The following is a 21,283-nucleotide window of genomic DNA, read 5'->3' as shown; positions in this document are numbered from 1 at the left end:
GGGAAGGCATAGTGAGAAATGGGACTAAGAGGCAAGCTATGGCCAGAGCATTGCATGCCAAGCTAAAGAGTGTGGAAATAAAAGTTATTCATCTTCCCCCGGTCAGAGAAATTCTGCATGCCATGAGGTGTGGCCAAAAAAAAAAAAAAAAAAAAGTTATTCGTCTTCCATTTTAATTCAGTTTTGGTTAAAATTATAATAAAATATTGATCATAAAGAGTACCCTCATATTTATTTAAATGACAAAGTTTTAGTTTAATCTCACAGGAATGATTCTTTTAACCACAAAACAAATGATGACTTCAAAGCTGATAAAACATGTGTTATAGGATATTGCAATTGTTTTTTAATCTATATGATGGATATAATATATGAAATTGAATTTCTCACCTAAGCTATAAATGAACCAGGGCTCGAACCCGTGTCCCCTGCATTGGCAGGCAGATTCTCAACCACTGCGCCACCAGGGAAGCCCAGCTCTTTTTTTTTTTTAATTTTTTAACATCTTTATTGGAGTATAATTGCTTTACAATGCTGTGTTAGTTTCTGCTGTACAACAGAGTGAATCAGCTATACATATACATATATCCCCACATCTCCTCCCTCTTGCGTCTCCCTCCCACCCTCCCTATCCCACCCCTCTAGTTGGACACAAAGCACGGAGCTGATCTCCCTGTGCTATGCAGCTGCTTCCCACTAGCTATCTATTTTACATTTGGTAGTGTATATATGTCCATGCCACTCTCTCACTTCGTCCCAGCTTCCCCTTCCCCCTCCCCGTGTCCTCAAGTCCATTCTCTATGTCTGCGTCTTTATTCCTGTCCAGCTGCAGCTCTTTTGGAAAGGTGTCTGACAGCATTAAGGCTGAGAGCCCCAGTTTGCAGAAGCTGATCTCAGGTTGGCAATCTCAAAGGGGAGTCTGCTTCCCCGCTCCCTGACTCCAGCAGAGGCTCCAACTTACTCAGAGGATGGGGGCTTTCTACTTTTAATTTTGGCTGTAACACATCTGATCCTCCAGTTGAGCAAGAATGACACTGGTGAGAACTGTGGGCTTGGCACAAAGGAGTGGAGCAGCCTGGACTCTGACCACAAGAGGGCGGTGTTGTGAAGGAGGTGAGGAAGCGGAGGGTGGGCAGCGTTGGGGAAAGGAAAGGAACCCTGCCCAGTGGGGATTCACGAAGTCCTCTGAAGTCTCCAGGACGGGACTCTTCCTGAGCAAATCGTGTGTGTGTGTGTGTGTGTGTGTATGTTGGCTTGGGGATAAGATCTGTTTGGAGAAAGTATTTTTTAAAATAAATTTATTTATTTATTTATTTTTGGCTGTGTTGGGTCAGGTCTTCGTTGCTGCGTGGACTTTAGTTGCGGCGAGCGGTGGCTTCTCTTGTTGCACAGCACGGGCTGTAGGTGTGCGGGCTTCAGTAGTTGTGACACGCAGGCTCAGTAGTTGCGGCACACGGGCTTAGTTGCTCTGCAGCATGTGGGATCTTCCTGGACCGGGGCTTGAACCCATGTCCCCTGCATTGGCAGGTGGATTCTTTTTTTTTTTTTTTGGCAGGCGGATTCTTAACCACTGCGCCACCAGGGAAGTCCTGAGAAAGATGTTTTTTAAAAAAATTTTTTTAAGTTAAAAAAATTTTTTTTAAAAAGATCTTGATTATGGTTTTTAATTTTCTTAAAAGACCCTTCAACTTTGATTTCTGAAAGAAATTTCATTGCCATTGTGTTCTCTGCTTTTTTGATCTTTATTCTTTTGGAGTTTGAGAAAGTATTGTTTAGAAGTTGAGAGTGATTTTATACTTATAAATAGGACCCCCTGGGTATACTCTGTAAATTGGAATTCTTGACAGTGTGGAAAACCAGCTCTTTTATGATAATGCTGGGAGCTGTGGGGTAAGTTTGTGAACTTTTGGGTAAGCAAGAGCGACCTTATATAATTAAGTCCTGAGAACTGTGTTGCTGAAGCTCTGTGGCCTAGTTTGTGTCCTGCCTTAACCCTACCCCCATCTCCTACTGTGAGCAAGCTCTTGGCAGTGGGAGTGGCGAAACTGTTTTTTCTTTCTTTTTTTTAACCCACGTGACCAGTAAACAAGGGTTTAATAGTCCCATTATTCCTTCTCACTTGTTACATTTCTAATCCTGTGGAGAACAGAGAAGAAGTAAAATTCCAAAGGTAGGTGAAATCTGATGTACATTCCCAAACAAGAATTCCTCAGGTAACATTTTTCCTTTCTCTTTGTGGAATCTCATATACTGATATGAAATGAAGTATGATATATATATATACATGTGTATATATATACATTTACTATATTTCATATATATCATATTTCATATATGTATATATATATTTATATTTATATTTATGCCAGTACAAGGCATCAGCTGCTGGAGTATTTGCTAATTTTTTCCCACTTGGCAGAGGGATTGAGTCAGCTTTTGGGATGAGACTGAGGTTGGAAAATCTGTTAAGTTTTATGCTTGGACAATGTAGCATCTTCAAAAAGAGTTTGAGGTAACTTATAGTAAAAGACGTATATACAAAAAAGTTATTAAAATGCAAATGGAAACATAAAAAGAAATAGAAAATCAAAGTGATGAAAGAGAGGAGAGAAGAAAAAAAATGCTGTCTACAAGGACTAATAGAATTACTATGAATATTAAATTTGGCCTTAAACTTCTAAGATAATATACAGAACTAGATAATTTAAAAATAATCAATAGTATACTATTTACTTAGAAAAGACAAAATCTTTCCTGGTACTAAATGCATGACAGGATTTATCATGTGGGATCTTGCACAGTGTATAGATGCACAGTGTTCTGGATAAGAATTTTATAACAAACACAGAAGTGATTTTCTTCACACTGTTTGTTTTCTTCTTCTCTTTTTAATAAAAGCGGTATTTTTATTTTCCTAATTTGAGTTGAGAACACACAGGTGGATGGCTCAATGAATTTTCACAAAATTAGTACTTCTGTTAACAGCCACACAGATCAAGTAATAGAACATTATGAGCACTGTAAACAGCTCACTAATACCTTTCTCAATCATGGACCCCTACTTCCTCCCCAAAGGTAACCAGTAATCTTTTGTAGCAACCTAAATTAGTTTTGTCTCTTTAAAACTTTGTGTAGATGGAATAATATAGTATGTGTTCTTTCGTGTCACAATATTATGTTTATGAGATTCATTCATGTGATTGTGTGTAGCTATAGTTTGTTTTTGTCACCGTATAGCATTCCATTCCATGAGCATATCTCAACTTATTTATCCATTCTACTCTTTGTGCATGTTTGGGTTGTTTCCAGGTTTTGGCTATCACAAATAATGCTGCTGCAAACCCATCTTATGGTGCACATATTGTGTTGTTGTTGTTAAATACCTAAAATGGAATCTATGGGTATAGGGAAGGTGGGTCTTTATCTTCAGTAGATAATGACAAACTGTTTTTTTCAGATTGATTGAATAAATTTACTCTTTCAATAGCAGTGCTTGATTGTTCTTGCCAACACTTGACATTGTCAGCCTTTTTCAGTTAAAACATTATGGTGGGTGCATAGTGGCATCTAACTGTGATAAACAATTGTTGGCTTGAGTATGTCAACTGAAAGAAAAACACACAATGTAAGAGCTGTGAGTTGAATTTATTCAAGGTCTTACTGAGGACTACAGCCTGGGAGACAGCCTCTCAGATAGCTCTGAGGAACTGCTCCAAAGGGGTAGGGGGAGAAGCCAGTATATGTATGATTTTGGCTAGGGAATGTGTGCAGTCAAGCATACATCTTGATAACAGGTTACTACTAATCATGAGGATCAGATATCTTAGTTAATGATTTTAGTGCTTTTCTCTGTAGGAGAAGATGCAAGAATCTGGGTTAATTAAAATTTCCCCCCTGAGATATCTCTGTCTATCTAAGGCATCTGTTTTTCCAAAGCATAGAGTGCCTTATCACATTTTTCATCCTGAATTCTTTTCAGGGTGTATTGCCGGTCAGTGACTGCAGAGGTGGGCAACATTCTTTGTTTTAAAGTAACACCTAGTCTGTATGCCCAATGTGAGAACAAAGAATGTCATGATGGATCTATCGGTCCATGAATCCATGTGCTGTTTATGGACTCACTCTTAGGATCAGTGACTAGACTGTTTGGAGCTTATAGACAAGCCCAGGTCTGAAGATTTAAAAGAAGGGAGTAAAAGCTATTCTTTACTTTGCCATGTGCTATAGAGAGTGCAGAGAGAGAAGTCCTCTGCTTGAGACTGAAGAAAGGGTGAACCAGGATGGCCCAACGTCGTGATAAAAAGCAGATAGAAATGACTAAGGATGTTGCTATACCTGGAGTTGCACATATTGTGAAAAAGTGGAAGTGGTAGGGCTCAGGGAGAAAGGCCCAGAATGGCAATAATAAAACAACAACCAGGGCTTCCCTGGTGGCGCAGTGGTTGAGAGTCCGCCTGCCGATGCAGGGGACACGGGTTCGTGCCCCGGTCCGGGAGGATCCCACATGCTGCGGAGCGGCTGGGCCTGTGAGCCATGGCCGCTGGGCTTGCGTGTTCGGAGCCTGTGCTCCGCAACGGGAGAGGCCACGACAGTGAGAGGCCCATGTACTGCAAAAAAAAAACAACAAAAAAACAAGAACCACCAAAATAATGCTAATAATATCTAACAATTACATAGTGCTTTACACACGTTAACTCATTTAACGCTCCCAACAAATCACTGAAGGGTTCTTTTCCCATTTTGAAGATGGGCACACAGGTAGAGAGGTTAATTCACTTGCCCAAGGCCACACAACAAGTAAATGGTAAAGCCTGATTTGAACCCAAGTAATCTGGCTTCAGAATCCATGCTCATATTTCTATGTTATCCACAAAGTCAGGGTTAGGGGCAGGGGAACTCATGCAGAGAGATTCTTGGAAAGGAATAAAAAGAAAAGTAGGCAGGGAATTAGCCAAGTAGTCTCATTGGTATCATAACAGACTCCAGAAAAAGTGTTCTGAGAAATGGAATATGTTCTGCACTGTTGCTGAAGAGGAAACTCATGGAAGCCTGAAACACCTCCAGGTTTGCATATGAGAGTCTTCAGCACACCCCAAGCACAATGACTAGGTGGGGAAGCCCAGTTTAGCAGACAGCCTAAAGCACTGAGGATTGCCAATCTCCCTAAGACTTTCCCTTGGTTTTCCCTTTCATTTTCACACCCGTGTCAGGTCTTTTTGGTTGCTCTACTGAGAGTCAGATGACATAGTATCATGGCTAGTTTCTGTTGGGTTTCCAGTTTGTAGAGAAACCAGTCAGGGGTAGTAGTCAATATTAACATTTCTAATATCCAAACCAATGGCTTGTGACCCTATGTTCACCCCAGATTCCAAGGTAACCAGAGAGGTCAATTCATGGGGCCCCAAAGCTTCCTGCTTCCTCTCTAGGGCCCTGTCACTGACCAAGACCTGGGCTGGTGAGGATGGGATCTGGAGACTGATGATGGAGAGGGAGGGACAAAGAAGGGACACCCTGGTGGGTGCTTAGGCAGAGATTAAGCCATCTCTGCTTCCTCCTGGAGCCCCTGGACACTTCCTACTTCTCCACACCTTTTTATACCTTTCTTTCCTCTTCCCCTAGACTTTACTTTTTTCCCCATACTTACATTGCCCCATCCACAAAAATAAATACCCTTCCTTTGGAGAAGAGCTCACTCTGCTAAGTGGGGAGAGCAGAAAGGGAATCTCAGGCTGGGGGATGGCCAGATGACCTCTATAGTTCATTGTAGATAGTCCCAGGATGAAATCTCCAAGACAGAATGGGCCAATGACGTCACTGTTGGTAAAGAAAAGTCTCAGGGGAAACACCTACAGAGTCATGTTTGGATTTGAGCATCTTCATCCCAAGGAGGTGGCTCAGTGAAGACACCTGCTAAGCAGAGCTCAGCTCTCAGTATTGCCCATCTCTCTGAGGCTTCTCTCAGGCTTTCCCTTTCTTTCTCCCAACCTTCTTCAGGTGGTTCTAGTTGTTCAGCCTCAGGACTGATGACACAGGTGGATTTTTCCCCCCATCTTTGCAAACACTTGTTATCTCTTGTCTTTTTGATAACAGCCATTCTAACATGAAGTGATAGGTTTGATTTGCATTTCCCTGATGATTAGTGATGTTGAGCATCTTTTCATGTACCTGTTGGTCATTTATATGACTTCTTTAGAAAAATGTCCATTCAGATCCTCTGCCCATTTTTTGATTGGATTTTTTTTTGCTATTGAGTTTTATGAGTTCCTTATATATTTTGGATATTAACTCCTTAACAGATATATGGTTTGCAGATATTTTCTCTCATTCTATAGGTTGCCTTTTCATTTCACTGACTGTTTCTTTCATTGTGCAGAAACTTTCTAGTCTGATGTCCCACTTATTTTTGCCTTTATTGCTTTTGCTTTTGGTGTCATATCCAAAAACATTGTTGCCAAGACCGATGTCAGGGAATTTTTCCCTGTGTTTTCTTTTAGGAGTTTTATGGTTTCAGGTGTTACATTTAAGTCTTTAATCCATTTTGAATTAATTTCTGTGAGTGGTGAAAGTAGGGTCCAATTTCCTTCTTTTATGTGTGAATATTCCACCACCATTTATTGAGGAGATAATCCTTTCCCCACTGGCTTCTTTGTCAAATATTAGTTGACCATATATGTGTGGGTTTATTTCTGGGCTCTTGATTCTGTTCCATTGGTCAATGTGTCTATTTTTATGCCAGTACTATATTGCTTTGATTACTGTAGCCTTTGTAGTATAGTTTGAATTCAGGAATTGTGAAGTCTCCAGCTTTATTCTTCTTTCTCAGAATTGCATTAGTTGTTCAGGGTCTTTTGTGGTTCCATAAGAATTTTAGGATTGTTTTTTCTATTTCTGTGAAAAATGCCATTGGAATTTTGATAGGGATCATATTGAATCTATGGATGGTTTGGGTAGTATGGACATTTAACAATATGAATTCTTGGGACTTCCCTGGTGACACAGTGGTTAATAATCCACCTGCCAATGCATGGGACATGGGTTCAAGCCCTGGTCTGGAAAGATCCCACATGCCACAGAGCAACTAAGCCCGTGTGCCACAACTACTGAGCCTGCGCTCTAGAGCCCGTGCTCCGCAACAAGAGAAGCCACCGCAATGAGAAGCCCTCGCACCACAACGAAGAGTAGCCCCCGCTCACTGCAACTAGAGAAAGCCCACGTGCAGCAGTGAAGATCCAACACAGCCATAAATAAATAAATAAATAAAATTAAAAAACCCAAAAAATAATATGAATTGTTCTGATTTATGAATATGGGATATCTTTCCATTTGTTTGTGTCTTCTACAGTTTCTTTAGTCAAGTCTTGTAGTTTTCAGTGTATAGTTCTTTCACCTCCTTGATTATAAATTATTCCTAAGTATTTTATTGTTTTTGATACTATGGTAAATAGAATTTTTCCTTTTCTTTTTCAGATAGTTCATTGTTAGTGTACAGAAATGCAACTGATTTTTTCTGTGTTTCTTTTTTTAAAACCTGAAACTTTACTGAATTATTTCATTAGTTCTAACAGATTTTTGTGGAGTGTTTAGCATTTTCTATGTACAAGACCACAGTATCTGCAAATGGAGACAATTTTACTTCTTCCTTTCTGATTTGGATGCCTTTTATTCTTTCTCATTCCTGATTGCTCTAGCTAGGGCTTCTAGTACTACATTGAATAGGAATGGTGAGAGTGGGCACCTTGTCTTTCTTGTTCTTGATCTTAGAGGAAAAAGCCTTCAGTCTTTAACCATTGAGTATGATGTTAGCTGTGGGCTTGTCATATATGGCCTTTATTATGTTGAAGCATGTTCCTTCTATACCCAATTTGTTGAGAGTTTTCATCCTGAAAGGATGTTGAATTTTGTCAAATGCTTTTTCTGCATCTATTGAGATGATCATATGATTTTAATCTTTCATTCTGTTAATGTGCTATATCACATTTATTGATACATTCTTGTGTATATTCAACCATCCTTGCATCTCAGGGATTTTAAACTGGGAATTTTCCTAGGACTATCCCATCTAATTACTAGGTCCTAGGACATCTGCCTCTTGCATATTTCAAATTCTTCCCTTCCTGCTCATACCTGTTTCATGTTCAACTCTTCTGCCTCCTGTCTGTCTTTGCGCAGATGTTGCTTTCTCAGTGAGGCCTACTCTGATCACCATATTTAATGCTGCAAACTGCCCCCCCCTCAGCCCTCTTGATCCCCCTTACTCTGCTATTTTTCTTTTTTTTTTTTGGTTGTGAGGTGTGGCATGTGGGATCTTAGTTCCCCGACCTGGGATCGAACCCATGCCCCCTGAAGTGGAAGCGTGGAGTATTAAGCACTGGACCGCCAGGGAAGTCCCTGCTTTTCTTCTTTTTTCCAAAGTGCATACCGTCTTTTTTTTTTTGCGGTACACGGGCCTCTCACTGTTTTGGCCTCTCCCGTTGCGGAGCACAGGCTCCGGACGCGCAGGCTCAGTGGCCATGGCTCACAGGTCCAGCCGCTCCGCGGCATGTGGGATCTTCCTGGACCAGGGCACGAACCCGTGTCCCCTGCATCAGCAGGCAGACTCTCAACCACTGCACCACCAGGGAAGCCCTGCATACCCTCTTATAACATATTTATTATGTCTATTTTATTTATTTAAAAACTTTATTGAGGTATAATTCACACATACAATTCACCCATTTAAAGTATACAATTCATTAGCTCTTAGTATATTTACAGAGTTGTGTGACCATCACTACAATCAATTTTAGAACATTGTCATTACTCCCAAAAGAATTCCCTTACACTTTAGCAGTCACCCTCCCTATTTTCCCCCAACTCCCCCAATCCAGTCCTAGGCAACCACTCACCTACTTTCTGTTTCTATAGGTTTGCCTATGCTGGAAATTTCATATAAATTGAATCATACAATATGTGATCTTTTTCAACTAAGCATAATGTTTTCAAGGTTCCAGTGCAGCTATACCATTTTATGTTGCCATCAGCAGTATATGAGTGGTCAGCACCTAACAGTGCCTGGCACATAGTGGGTGCTCAAAAAATGTTGATTGAATGCATAAATGACAAAATTGAGGACACAATCTACATTTTTTATTTTTGTCTGCGTTGGGTCTTCGTTGCTGCACGCAGGCTTTCTCTAGTTGTGGCGAGCAGGGGCTACTTTTTGTTACAGTGCATGGGCTTCTCATTGCGGTGGCTTCTCTTGTTGCAGAGCACGGGCTCTAGGCATGTGAGCTTCACTAGTTGTGGCACATGGGCTCAGTAGTTGCGGCTCGTGGGCTCTAGAGCGCAGACTCAGTAGTTGTGGCACACGGGCTTAGTTGCTCCGTGGCATGTGGGATCTTCCCGGACCAGGGATGGAACCCGTGTCCCCTGCATTGGCAGGCGGGCTCTCAACCACTGTGCCACCAGGGAAGTCCTACATTCTTTAGTATGCCAACCAAGGGCTTTCATGATCAGGCCCCTACCTGTCTTTCCAGCATCACCTTTTGCTACTCCATGGCACATAGCCTTATAAACCTCTGTGCCGTCTCCCATCCTGTTCCTGCTGCCTGAGGTATGCTTCTCTTCATTCTGCTTAGTGCACTGAGCTTCTGTTCACCTCTGATGCTACCTCTTCCGTGACACCTTAGGCAAAAATAAGCACTTCCTCTTGTTGTCCCTTCCACATTTTCTTAATAATTTATTTCTGTTTTTATATCCCCTACTAGTTCTGTGAGCTCCTTAAGGGTAGGCACTAGGTTACGCTCATCTCTGTATTCTCAGCACTTACCCAGAACTTGGTGCAGATTTGATGTTTAATAACTGCTTGCTTCGGTGAACGAGCAGAGGAAATAGCAAGAGCAAAGCCCTAGAGGCCAAAATACACTGGCAGGTTTGAGAAACAGTGAGTTTCCTAACTAGACTGCAAGCTGACATTTGTGAGATGGACTATAGTGGAGGGCCTAGAATCATCTGGTGAGGAGTTTATCCTGTATTTGGTGGACCACTGGGGACTGCTGAAAGGGAATGGCATGACAGGGCTTGAGAAAAATTCATCCAGCAGTGGTGTGTAGAATGAACTGGAAATGGGGAGATAATTTAGGAGGCTTTAGGCCAGGTAAGAAGAGTGAAGGTAAAAACCAAGGTAGAATGTAAGGAAGGGCAGAGATGTAAGAGATAATATTAAAGAATCTCTAGGGTTTGGAATGTGACTGAATATGATGAGTGAGGAGGTACCAGGTTCCAGGCAGAATGGTCAGGGTGAGGGAGCACAGTCTTGCCTTACTCTTGCTTCTCTGTGTCTTCATGAAGTTAGACACTTTCTAAATATCTATAGAGAAGGAAAAAATGTGTAGAAACACTTACTATGTATTATATTATGGTTGCTACTTTCAAGAAAAAGAAAAATAATGCAGCAAATAAAATGGTGATGTACAACTATAGTTGATCAATTGGGTACAGTGGCACCGTTTTCTGAATATATATTAAAAACAAACAGGCTCTTCCAGAAGTGGTAACTGTTTATTCAGTTCAACTATATACTGGACCAAAGCCCTGAAGTAGGTCCTGTGTATAAAGATGAATCGGTCACAGAACTACCCCAGGAGTACCAGTCCAGTTGGAGAGATGAGCTACACAGGAGAGGTATGAATAGATTGTTATGGGAGAGCAGACCTGCTGTTGATAATTCAGAGATGGCTTTATATGGAGGAAGTGTGATTTGCTGAGTCTTGCAGGACAGGTAGTCTACTGACATGCACAGATAAGCAAGAAGGGCATTTCAGGCAAAGGGAATGGTGAGACCACAGATCTGGAGCGTGGAAAGAGCAGGGCATGAATAAATGGAGAGCAGCAGGCTGTTTGGTTTGGATGGAACATAGGCCATGTGAGTGGGAGGAGGGGGAGATAAGGTTGAGGCCCAATCGTGGATTAAGATGATTTAGATTTTATTTAGTAGGTTGGATGCTTTTCAAGTAGTCACATCACCAGAGCTGTGCTTTAGGAAAATTAACCAGACAGCACCATGTGGAGGAGAGGGGAAGGGACTGACGCTGTGGGGATGGTGAGAAGGCTTCTATGATAGACCAAGCAAGAGGTACTGAACGTTGAAGGCTTGAACAATGGATGTGGCCATAGGAATGAAGGGGAGGGGACAGGTGCTCCAGATGCTAGAGAGCTAGATTCTACAGCCTCGTCTCCCGAGGGAATGCATGGGGCAATGAAGAGGAAGTGTCAGAGCCTTAAGACTAAAAAGTAATACAAATAGAAATTGGGAATACTGGAGGAGAAACAGTTTTAGGAGAAAATATGATGTGTTCTATCTCGGATATATTGAGTTTCTTGCTACACAGCTGGCTGGAGAGTACTTAAGGAAATTAGAAATACAGGACAGAACCTCAGAAAATGGTCAGGTCAAGGGATATAGATATTTGAAATAGTCAAGGCATCTGCAGGTATTTGATTAATGTTCACTTTTGGCTCACGTTTTGGGATTCTGCCTGGCCTGGCATATTTCTTCTGCAGGTTTAGTCTTCTTGCTCTGTGATGGTTGAATAGTAGTAATACCCAGAGAGGCTGTGGGTTCCAAGCTTCTTCCTAATGGGGGAAATGGATTTTCATCTTTGACTGGCATCAGGAAATTACCCTTTTAGTCAGTAAACAAGCAGGATGAAGCTCTGTCACTACAGTGCACCAGAGAATGACAGTTGGGCAGAACAGAGGCAGCTGGCTAGAGAACACAGAGCTCTCAGATTGGAGAGAGCAGAAAGCTTGGGGGAGGGGAGAGAATAGGGAGGTGGGGGGAGGGGGAAAAGGAGAGAAAGAGAAGAGGAGGGAGGGAGTATCAAATGTCTCTATCCACTGTTTTCTCCCCTTCACTGCCTCTATAATTTTATTCCCCTATACCCTTAACAGTTCTGGACCCAATTACAACAAGCAATTCTCTGTAACACCAGCTAGATGTCCCACAATTCAACTCAGTTCTGACACTAACTACCAGGAGACAGCATCAGATTCCACAGGTCAAGGGTTCAGTCCTACAAGACTACCCTCTTTACCCCTCACTTCAGACACCAGTTGCAAGCCCAGATTATCATCTCTGCTTCTGACGGACTGGCTATAGATTGGAGGATCCAACAACCCCATCCTTGGGTTCGATTCATTTGCTAGAGTGGCTAACAGAACTCAGAGAAACATTTTACTTATCTGATTGCTAGTTTATTAAAAAAGCATACAACTCAGGAGCAGCCAGATGGAAGAGATGCTTAGGGCAAGTTATGGGGAAAGGGTGCAGAGCTTCCATGCCCTCTCCAAGTACACCACTTTCCCTGAATCTCCATACGTTCATCTGGAAGCTCTCTGAACCCTGTTCTTTTTGGTTTTGATGAGGCTTCATTACTTAGGCATAATTGATTTAAATCATTAGCCATTAGTGATTGAACTTAATCTCCAGCCCCTCTCCTCTCCCTGGAGGTGGGACTGAAAGTTCTAACCAGTTCGGCCCAATGTGGGACTCTACTGGCAATCTTTGCTCCAGGACCCTCATCAGCCTAGCTGAGACTTTCTCAGGGCTGAACTGTAGTTAAAGTTTCTTCCTTTTAATTCCTTCTTTCTTCTCTCTCTTCTTTTAGAGGTGTCAGACATGTATTGGCACCTATTCCTACACTTTCCCCCTTTATTCTCTATAAGTTGTTTCCTTCAGTGAGTCCCTTGCCTGTCTAGTTCTGTCTTGGCATCTGAACCGACACACAGGGATATTGACAGGACCTGCCTTATGGGGCTGTTGTGAGAATTCAATAAGTTAATATATGTGAAATGCTTAGAACAGGGCCTGATACACAGCAAGTGCTATGCAAGCATTAGCTGCTTTTGTTTTTATTTTATTATGCTTTAGATCTCAAGTTATATTTTACTCTCACTAGGAAACTTCTCAGATCTCCCTGGACTGGCTTGGAAGCCTCTCCTGTATGCTCCAACAGCATCCTGCCCTTACTTCTATTGTGGTTGGACCTCTATATCTACGAGTTTTGCACCTGCAGATTCAACCATCCAGAGATCAAAAATATTAGAAAAAAAATTTCCAGAAAGTTCCAAAAGGCAAAACTTGAATTTGCTGCATGCCAGCAACTATTTACATAGCATTTACATTGTTTTTATAACTAATTATCGATACATAGCATTTACATTGTGTTTACAACTATTCCATAGCACTTAGATTGAATTAAGTATTATAAGTAATCTAGAGATGATTTAAAGTGTACGGCTAAAACACCATTGTAAAGCAATTATACCCCAATAAAGATGTTAAAAAAGAAAAAAGTGTACGGGAGGATGTTCATAGGTTATATGCAAATACTATGCCATTTTACATAAGGGATGTAAACATGTTCAGATTCTGGTATCTGTGAAGGGTCCTGTAACCAGTCCTCTGTGGCTACCAAGGGACGACTGTATATTGCATTGTTTTCTTGTCAATCTTTACACTTAGACTGTGAATTCAATGAATAATGGAACCTTGTTTTGTTCACTTGTGTGTATCAGTGCCTAACATCATGTCTGACTCATAGTAGATGTTGAATTGATGTTTGTTGAATGAAAATGATGGTTCAGTGGAGGCTTAACAGATAAGTATTATTTGTCAAGTGGATGAGAGCTGGGAAAGAAGGAATTGTAGAGAGAGTTGTATGCTGAGGCATGAAAAGCCTGTACTGTGTGGAGTACTGCAGGGTGCTTGTTGTGACTAAAGAGTAGGGTGCAAAAGAGGTGTGGTAAAAGAGAAAGCTAAGAAGGAAATCAAGGGCCAGAGCACTGGGAGGACCTTAAAGCCAAGCTAAGGTAGGCATTGTGTAGGCCTTATGGTGTCCTAGTAGGCCCACACCCGTCTTTGACCTCTGCCTATGACTTTATGAGTCACATGTTAGTTCAGCCAACAACTATAGATTGCCCCAAATGGTGGATGTTTCTCTAGAACTACGTATAGAAAGGTAGGCATCTCTGAACACTCATTTCAATAATGCATCTGATTGGTCTATATTTACAAACTGCTTTGGCTGCAATGTCTCACCCAAACTGCTGGGTCTCTTAACTAATCTCTTTGCCTTCATCACACCCCTTCCTGTTTAATCCATCCTCCACTCCCACTGTGAGACAGATCTTGCTAAAGCTAAATCTGGACATTAGTCTTCAGTTTAATACCTTCTAATGGCACACCCTTGTTGCCTATAAGATAACCTCCAGATTTCTTAGTGTGACCCACAGGACCCTTCCTAGTCTGGCCCTTCACTACCTCATCTTCCATTTCTTCCTCCGTGTGCTCTCTGCATCATCTGAACTTCTCACAGGTATCAGGAAGTTTTATGCTGCTCACCACTCCATTCATGTACACACTATTGCTGCCTGGAATGTCCTTTTATCCTTGTCCACTTTTTTTTTTTTTAGAATTTTATTTATTTTTTTATACAGCAGGTTCTTATTATCCATTTCATACATATTAGTGTATATATGTCAGTCCCAATCCCCCAATTCATCACACACACCCCCACCCCCGCCACCCGCCTTGTCCACTTTTTGAACTCTTAACTATTTTGTTGGAAGTAGTTCCAAAATCACTGCCTCTGTGAATCCGTTTCTAACTTTGCAGGCAGTGGGTCACCCTCCTTTATAGTCTCATTAGACTGTATATACTTCCGTTTGACACCTACCACATTGCAGTGCATTTGTTTGGTTACTTCCCTGACTCCCCCCTCTAGACTGTGGCTAGAGGGTAGGACCAAGTATTAGTTAATACAGAGTCCCAGCACTTAGTGCAATGCCTGGCACATAGTCAATACTCAGTAAATACTAGTGAAAGAAAAAAGGAAGGAATAAAATGAAAGCTCTTTTTCTTTTCTTTTTTTAAAAAATTATTTATTTTTGGCTGCGTTGGGTCTTCGTTTCTGCGCGCGGGCTTTCTCTAGTTGCGGCAAGAGAGGGCTACTCTTGATTGCAGTGCGCAGGCTTCTCATTGCAGCGGCTTCTCTTGTTGCGGAGCATGGGCTCTAGGCGCTCGGGCTTCAGTAGTTGTGGCACGCAGGCTCAGTAGTTGTGGCGCACGGGCTTAGTTGCTCTGCAGCATGTGGGATCTTCCTGGACCAGGGCTTGAACCCGTGTCCCTGCATTGGCAGGCGGATTCTTAGCCACTGCGCCACCAGGGAAGTCCCTCTTCTTTTTCTTTCGAAGGAGGTCCCCTCACCATGTGGCTGTACCTGGCGGTCCTTGTGGGCCTGTACTACCTCCTGCGCTGGTACCGGGAGAGGCAGGTGGTGAGCCTCCTCCAGGACAAGTTCGTCTTCATCACGGGCTGTGACTCGGGCTTCGGGAACCTGCTGGCCAGGCAGCTGCACCTGCGAGGCTTGAGGGTTCTGGCTGCGTGTCTGACGGAGCAGGGGGCCGAGCAGCTGAGGAACCAGACATCGGACAGGTTGGAGACGGTGATCCTGGACGTCACCAAGACTGAGAGCATCGCTGCGGCCACTGAGTGGGTGAAGGAGCGTGTGGGGAACAGAGGTATGGAGAAGTATTTTTTCTTTCATTTACTTAGGAATGAAGATGTTAAAGTTTTATGTGTATATATATATTATATATATATAATCTCAAAAGCAGGGCTTGAAAAGCTGGCTTTGTCATTTGAAGGACAGTTGTGATCTTCTGCAGTGTTTCATTTCCTTAACAATGTAACATTGAAAAATGAACCCAGTAGATTTGAGGCTGTTATCTCACCTTGCAAGTGGAGTGTTTACAACCGCAATTCTTTATGTCTGAAGAATTTTCAAGGTGTTCTTAAGAATCTGATTCTTCTACTATCTACAATATAGACATCTGATTCTTCTACTATCTAAAATATAGACATCCCTGGAAGTCAGCCTTTGGTCTTTTATTTTATTTTATTTTATTTTTGCGGTACGTGGGCCTCTCACTGCTGTGGCCTCTCCCGTTGCGGAGCACAGGCTCCGGACGCGCAGGCTCAGCGGCCAGGGCTCACGGGCCCAGCCACTCCGCGGCACGTGGGATCCTCCCGGACCGGGGCATGAACCCACGTCCCCTGCATCGGCAGGCGGATCCTCAACCACTCCGCCACCAGGGAAGCCCTATTTTACTTTTTGTAATTAATAGACTGTATTTCTTAGAGCAGTTATAGGTTTATAGAAAAGTTGAAAAGTACAGAGTTCCCATATACAACCCCCCTCTTACAGTTTCTCCTGTTATTAATATCTTGCATTGGTGTAGTACATTTATTACATTGATAAACCAATATTGATACATTATCATTAACTAAAGTCCATAGTTTACATTAGGATCCACTTTGTGTTGTACGGTTCTATGGGTTTTGCCAAGTGTAAACTATCCTGTATCCACCGTTATAGTACAATATAATGTAGAATAATTTCAGTGCCCTAAAAATCCTCTGTGCTCCACCTATTCATCTCCTCTGCTCTCCCCACCTCCCCCCAAACCTTGGCAACTACACAGCTTTTTACTGTTTCCATAGTTTTGCCTTTTCCCAAATGTCATGTAGTTGGAATCATATTGTATGAAGTCTTTTAGACTGGCTTCTTCCATTTAACAATATGCATTTAATGTCCCTCCATGTTTTTCTGTGGCTTGATAGCTCCTTTCATTTTATCACTGAATAATATTCCATTGTAGGTACCACAGTTTGCTTATCCATTCACTTACTGAAGGACATCTTGGTTGGTTTTAATTTTTGGCAATTATGGATAAATTCTCTTTTCTAAGTTTCATTTTCTCTGGATATTATCCAAATCCTCTTTGATCCCCTTCTTTTTCCTCCACTTGTTTTATGATTCAATAGCTCCTGATAATTGGACCCCCTAAATATATATTCATCCCAGGAGTTGCAAACTAGTAATAAAATTGTTTTGTTTGGATTGAGGAATTTTTTTTTTTAATTTACTTTAAATTAGAAAGTTGACTTTAAAATGTGACTCCTGCCTGAGGATGTTCTTGACTCTAGAGTCAGGTGTTATGGGTAATTATAGCCTCTGTGCTGCGCACAGTGGTTTATTTCTACTGTATTGTTATTATTATTTTTATTGTTTTCCCATCTGTTAGAGAGTGTGCTCCTTGAGGACATGGACCTCTCTTACCCATTATTGTATTTCCAGTTTCCGACATATTGTCTGGTACATGTTAAGGGCTCAACAAATGTTGAATGGACCCTAGTTACCCATAGTTTAACCTATTACCTTTTTGTCCTTGATTTCTAAATTATTTCTTCCCTGAATTCCCAACTACTTGCTGGCTTTCTCATCTGGAAATTCTGCTGGAACCTCAAACTCACCAAATCTAAAGGAGGAAGGACTCTTATTATCTCATCTCCACCAAATCTTCTTTTCTTTTGGTCCTTGGGGCCGATTCTTCCCTCCTCCCCCCAACACCAGAGCTCAAGATAGGCAGTTTTACTTTCAGTCCTTTGAAAGTCCTTTCTATCTCTATCACTAGAGATAGTGTAGCCATTTAGGATTCCAGTTTAATGCAGAAAGTGTCTTTTATTAGACTCCCTACCTTAGGTGGGCCCTGGACTTCGTGTCTTCTTATTGTATATGTTTTTTGATGCTATAAATACTAAAGTTCAAAGTCACACTGGTTGGCAAACTCCCTCGAATCAAAAGCTAGCGTCAGGGCTCTGTTTATCCTCTCTGGATTTGTGCCTTCTCTTAGTTTTTGGCCTGAACTTCCTTTACCTTCTTAGTGATAGATGTGTTTAAGAAGATTGAAAAAATATGTTTTGTCTAGCATTTTTAGTTGTCTTCAGCAGGAAGATCGATCAAGGTAGAAGTCTGTCGTTTTTGTGTGGAACTGAACTCCTGCTTTGATTTTTATTGTTTCAGGGCTCTGGGGTCTGGTCAACAACGCAGGCGTTTTTCACCCGCATGGCTACACTGAGTGGCTGAAGATTGAGGCCTGTATGGATACCCTCAAAGTGAACCTCATTGGTTTGATAGAGGTGACCTTGAGCATGCTTCCCTTGGTAAGGAGAGCACAGGGGAGGATTGTCAATGTCTCCAGCATTCTGGGAAGAATTGCTTTCTTTGGAGGAGTCTACTCTTGCACCAAGTATGGAGTGCAAGCCTTTTCAGATATTCTGAGGTAACTCTCAAGTTAAAACAAAAGCAACTACTGAGCACTTAAATATGTCTTAGACACCATGCTAGTCACTTTCACCTACATTATCTTTTTTCTTAATTTTTAAAATTAAAAACAATTTTATTTTTGGCTGCGTTGGGTCTTCGTTGCTGCGCGCAGGCTTTCTCTAGTTGCGGCGAGTGGGGGCTACTCTTCGTTGCGGTGTGCGGGCTTCTCATTGCTAGGGCTTCTCTTGCTGCGGAGCACAGGCTCTAGGCACGCAGGCCTCAGTAGTTGTGGCACGTGGGCTCAGTAGTTGTGGCTTGCAGGCTCTAGAGCGCAGGCTCAATAGTTGTTGCGCACGGGCTTAGTTGCTCTGTGGCATGTGGTATTTTCCCGGACCAGGGCTCGAACCCGTGTCCCCTGCATTGGCAGGCAGATTCTTAACCACTGCGCCACCAGGGAAGTCCCAGCAGGTGGATTCTTAACCACTGCGCCACCAGGGAAGCCCTCATCTGCATTATCTTATTTCATCACTTCCAAAATCTGATGTGTAGGTATTATCACTAGTCTGTTTTATACAGGAAACTGAGGCTCAGATTTTGGTATCTTTCTCAAAGTTCAGCTGCAACGACCATGATTTGGCAGACCTGTGTTTTGACCCCAAGTCTCTGTCTACTATCACCACATCACATTTTAACTCTCAAGGTTTATCCTTAAGAAAATTTCATTTCTGGAGAGAGGATGACTGTCTTCTTTCCTCCTTGAAGTAAACCTGTCCTCGTTTCTTCACAGTGACTCTTTCTGGTGCTCATCTGCTTCTAACTAACTTTTTCCATCCCTTTACTCTGTATATCTTTTCTTTATCTAATAGCTTCTTTTCTTTCTTATAGCTTCAGTTTGCCACAATCCCTAATTGCCCTGCCTCTACCTCCTGGTTTTTTAAAATACATCATTTCAGCTTCATGTCCCTCTATCAGCTGCTCCTTCTTATTATAGTCCCCCTTATATTTTAATTTCTGAGACAGCGATTCCTACTGGCTGAGTTCATTTTTTGTGTGCCGGGTGACACCGCATCATGTGATATTTTTTGCACTTATTATGTGTCAGGCACTGTTGTGAGTACTTTCCATCTAATAAATCATTTAATTTTCATGGCAACCCAATGAGAAAGGAATTATTTTATCTTTATTGTGTTGACTATATCTAGGGAAACTGAGGCACAGAGGTTCAGTAATTTGCCAAGGCCATATAGGTAATAACAGGCAGAGTCACTGTCTAGCCCTGAGAGGGGCTCCCCTTCCATCAAGTACCATTCCTGGTCCAGTCAGCTACAGACATGAGGGTGCAGTCACATGGTACAAAATAGTGCTGCACAGACTCTCCCTTAGCAGGGGCTGACTCTAGGGCAGTTTCACTTGGAAATGAGCTATAAATATTATAGGCACCATGTATTAGCTTCCTATGGCTGCTGTAATAAATTACCACAAGTAATTTATGGTATATGGTGTCCTACAACAACACATATTTATTCCCTCAGAGTTCTGGAGTCTAGAAGTCTGAAATCAGTATCACTGGGCTAAAATCAGTTGTTGACAGGGCCACGTTCCTTCCGGAGGCTCTAGGAGAGAATTCTTTACTTGCCTCTTCCAGCTTCTGGTGGCTGCCAGCATTCCTTGGCTTGTGGCCACATCACTCCAATCTCTGCTTTCATGATCATGCTGCCTTCTCTTCCTCTGTTGGTCTTCAAATCTACCTCTGCCTCTTTTATAAGGATAGTTGTGATTGCATTTAGGATGCACCCAGATAATCTGGCACAGTTTTCCTATCTCAAGATCCTTAACTCAATCAAACTTGCAAAATCTTTGCCACATAAGGTAATATTTACAGGTTCCGGGGATTAGGACCTGATATCTTTGGGGGCCATTATTTAGCCTACCACATGCCATGACTGGTATATATCTAATACATTGTGCCTATATTTTCTGCTCAGGAAGGGAATAGGGAAATAACCGTGGACACTACATGAGTTGTTACTATGTGGCAGGCACCTTGTCTGGCTTTCTGCCTACCCAACATCCTGTCTATTTCCACAGGGCTGCTGCCTTCTGATTTACTACCACTCATGACTCTTGGACTCCTTGACTCATTCCCAGACCAAGAACAAAGATATGCCCTTCCAACCTTAAATCACTAATTCCTTTAGAAAATTCCAGTTTGCCTTAATTGTGCTAAGGATTAAACAGGAAAAGGAAGTTTTGTCCCACATTTGGACTGGAGTTTTAGAGGGGCTGGAGATGTTGTGGCGTGTTGGGAATCTGTGAGAAAGCTGCAAGGGGAGGTGCAATGTAGAGGGCTGAAGCACCCCTGGCTTGCGTAGCCCCTCCTTCTTCCCCAGCACGCACAGGCACCTGGAGAATCATTTTCTGAAGCTCTGACTTGGAAAGTTTTAGGTTTGGGTTTGATAAGGGAGGCTTTTCCTTTAGAGCAGTGGTTCTTAACTTTTAGCATGCCTCAGAGCCACCTGAAGGGCTTGTTCAAACAGATTATTGGTTCTCACCCCCAGAGTTTCTGACTGTAAGTTTGGACTGGGGCTCAATAATCTGCATTTCCAACCAGCTCCCAGACGCTGATGCTGTTGATCTGGGGTCTACACTTTGAGAACCACTCATGGCTTTAGAGACTCATGATGCTTTATGTTTTACATTCTTATGGACCATGGTTCCAAACATTTCTCCTTGACATCAGCTTGGGCTTCATCTTCTCGAACGAGGCTGCTTGAACCTCTAGATCAGGGAGCACCCCTCATCACTGTCCCTGGAGTACTGAGAGAATACCTCTCACATGGTGCGCCATGTCATCTTACTTTACTTGGTGAAGGCGGCACTTAGCACAGTGCCTGGCACATACACAGCTCCTGATAAGTATTTTTGGAACTGTTTTTTGAACTAACCCGAATATTCTGGAATGACCAATGGCCTGTTATTTTAATGCCCACATCATATTCCACTAATGGTCTCTTGCTGTCTTTGAACACACTGTAATTTTGCACAGCCCCCTGCGCTCTGTGTACAGTTTCTGCTGCCTGGTATTCCATTCCACCTCTTTCCTCACTGGGAAATTTCCTCTTTATCCTTCGAAG

The 21,283-nt window shown here is 42.3% G+C and overlaps 1 protein-coding gene across 4 annotated transcripts in view; it reads left to right on the top strand.

Moving 5' to 3' along the window:
• Positions 1-21,283, top strand: part of HSD17B6 (hydroxysteroid 17-beta dehydrogenase 6) — a 36,095-nt gene that overhangs the window by 5,825 nt on the left and 8,987 nt on the right. For 2 of the 4 annotated variants that reach the window (XM_060305711.1, XM_060305714.1), the window contains exons 1-3: positions 2,041-2,170; positions 15,235-15,561; positions 17,907-18,165. In XM_060305711.1, coding sequence (XP_060161694.1) covers positions 15,249-15,561; positions 17,907-18,165 — 572 coding nt within the window. In that variant the 5' untranslated portion in view covers positions 2,041-2,170; positions 15,235-15,248. Of the gene's footprint in view, positions 1-2,040; positions 2,171-15,234; positions 15,562-17,906; positions 18,166-21,283 lie in introns of those variants that run through there. The other 2 variants (XM_060305712.1, XM_030866581.3) reach the window with 2 other exon arrangements.

Source organism: Globicephala melas, chromosome 10, assembly GCF_963455315.2.
Source record: "Globicephala melas chromosome 10, mGloMel1.2, whole genome shotgun sequence".
NCBI classification, from domain to species: Eukaryota; Metazoa; Chordata; class Mammalia; order Artiodactyla; family Delphinidae; genus Globicephala; species Globicephala melas.
The sequence above is the reverse complement of the archived record's forward strand: the minus strand, read 5'-3'. Positions and strand labels throughout refer to the sequence as shown.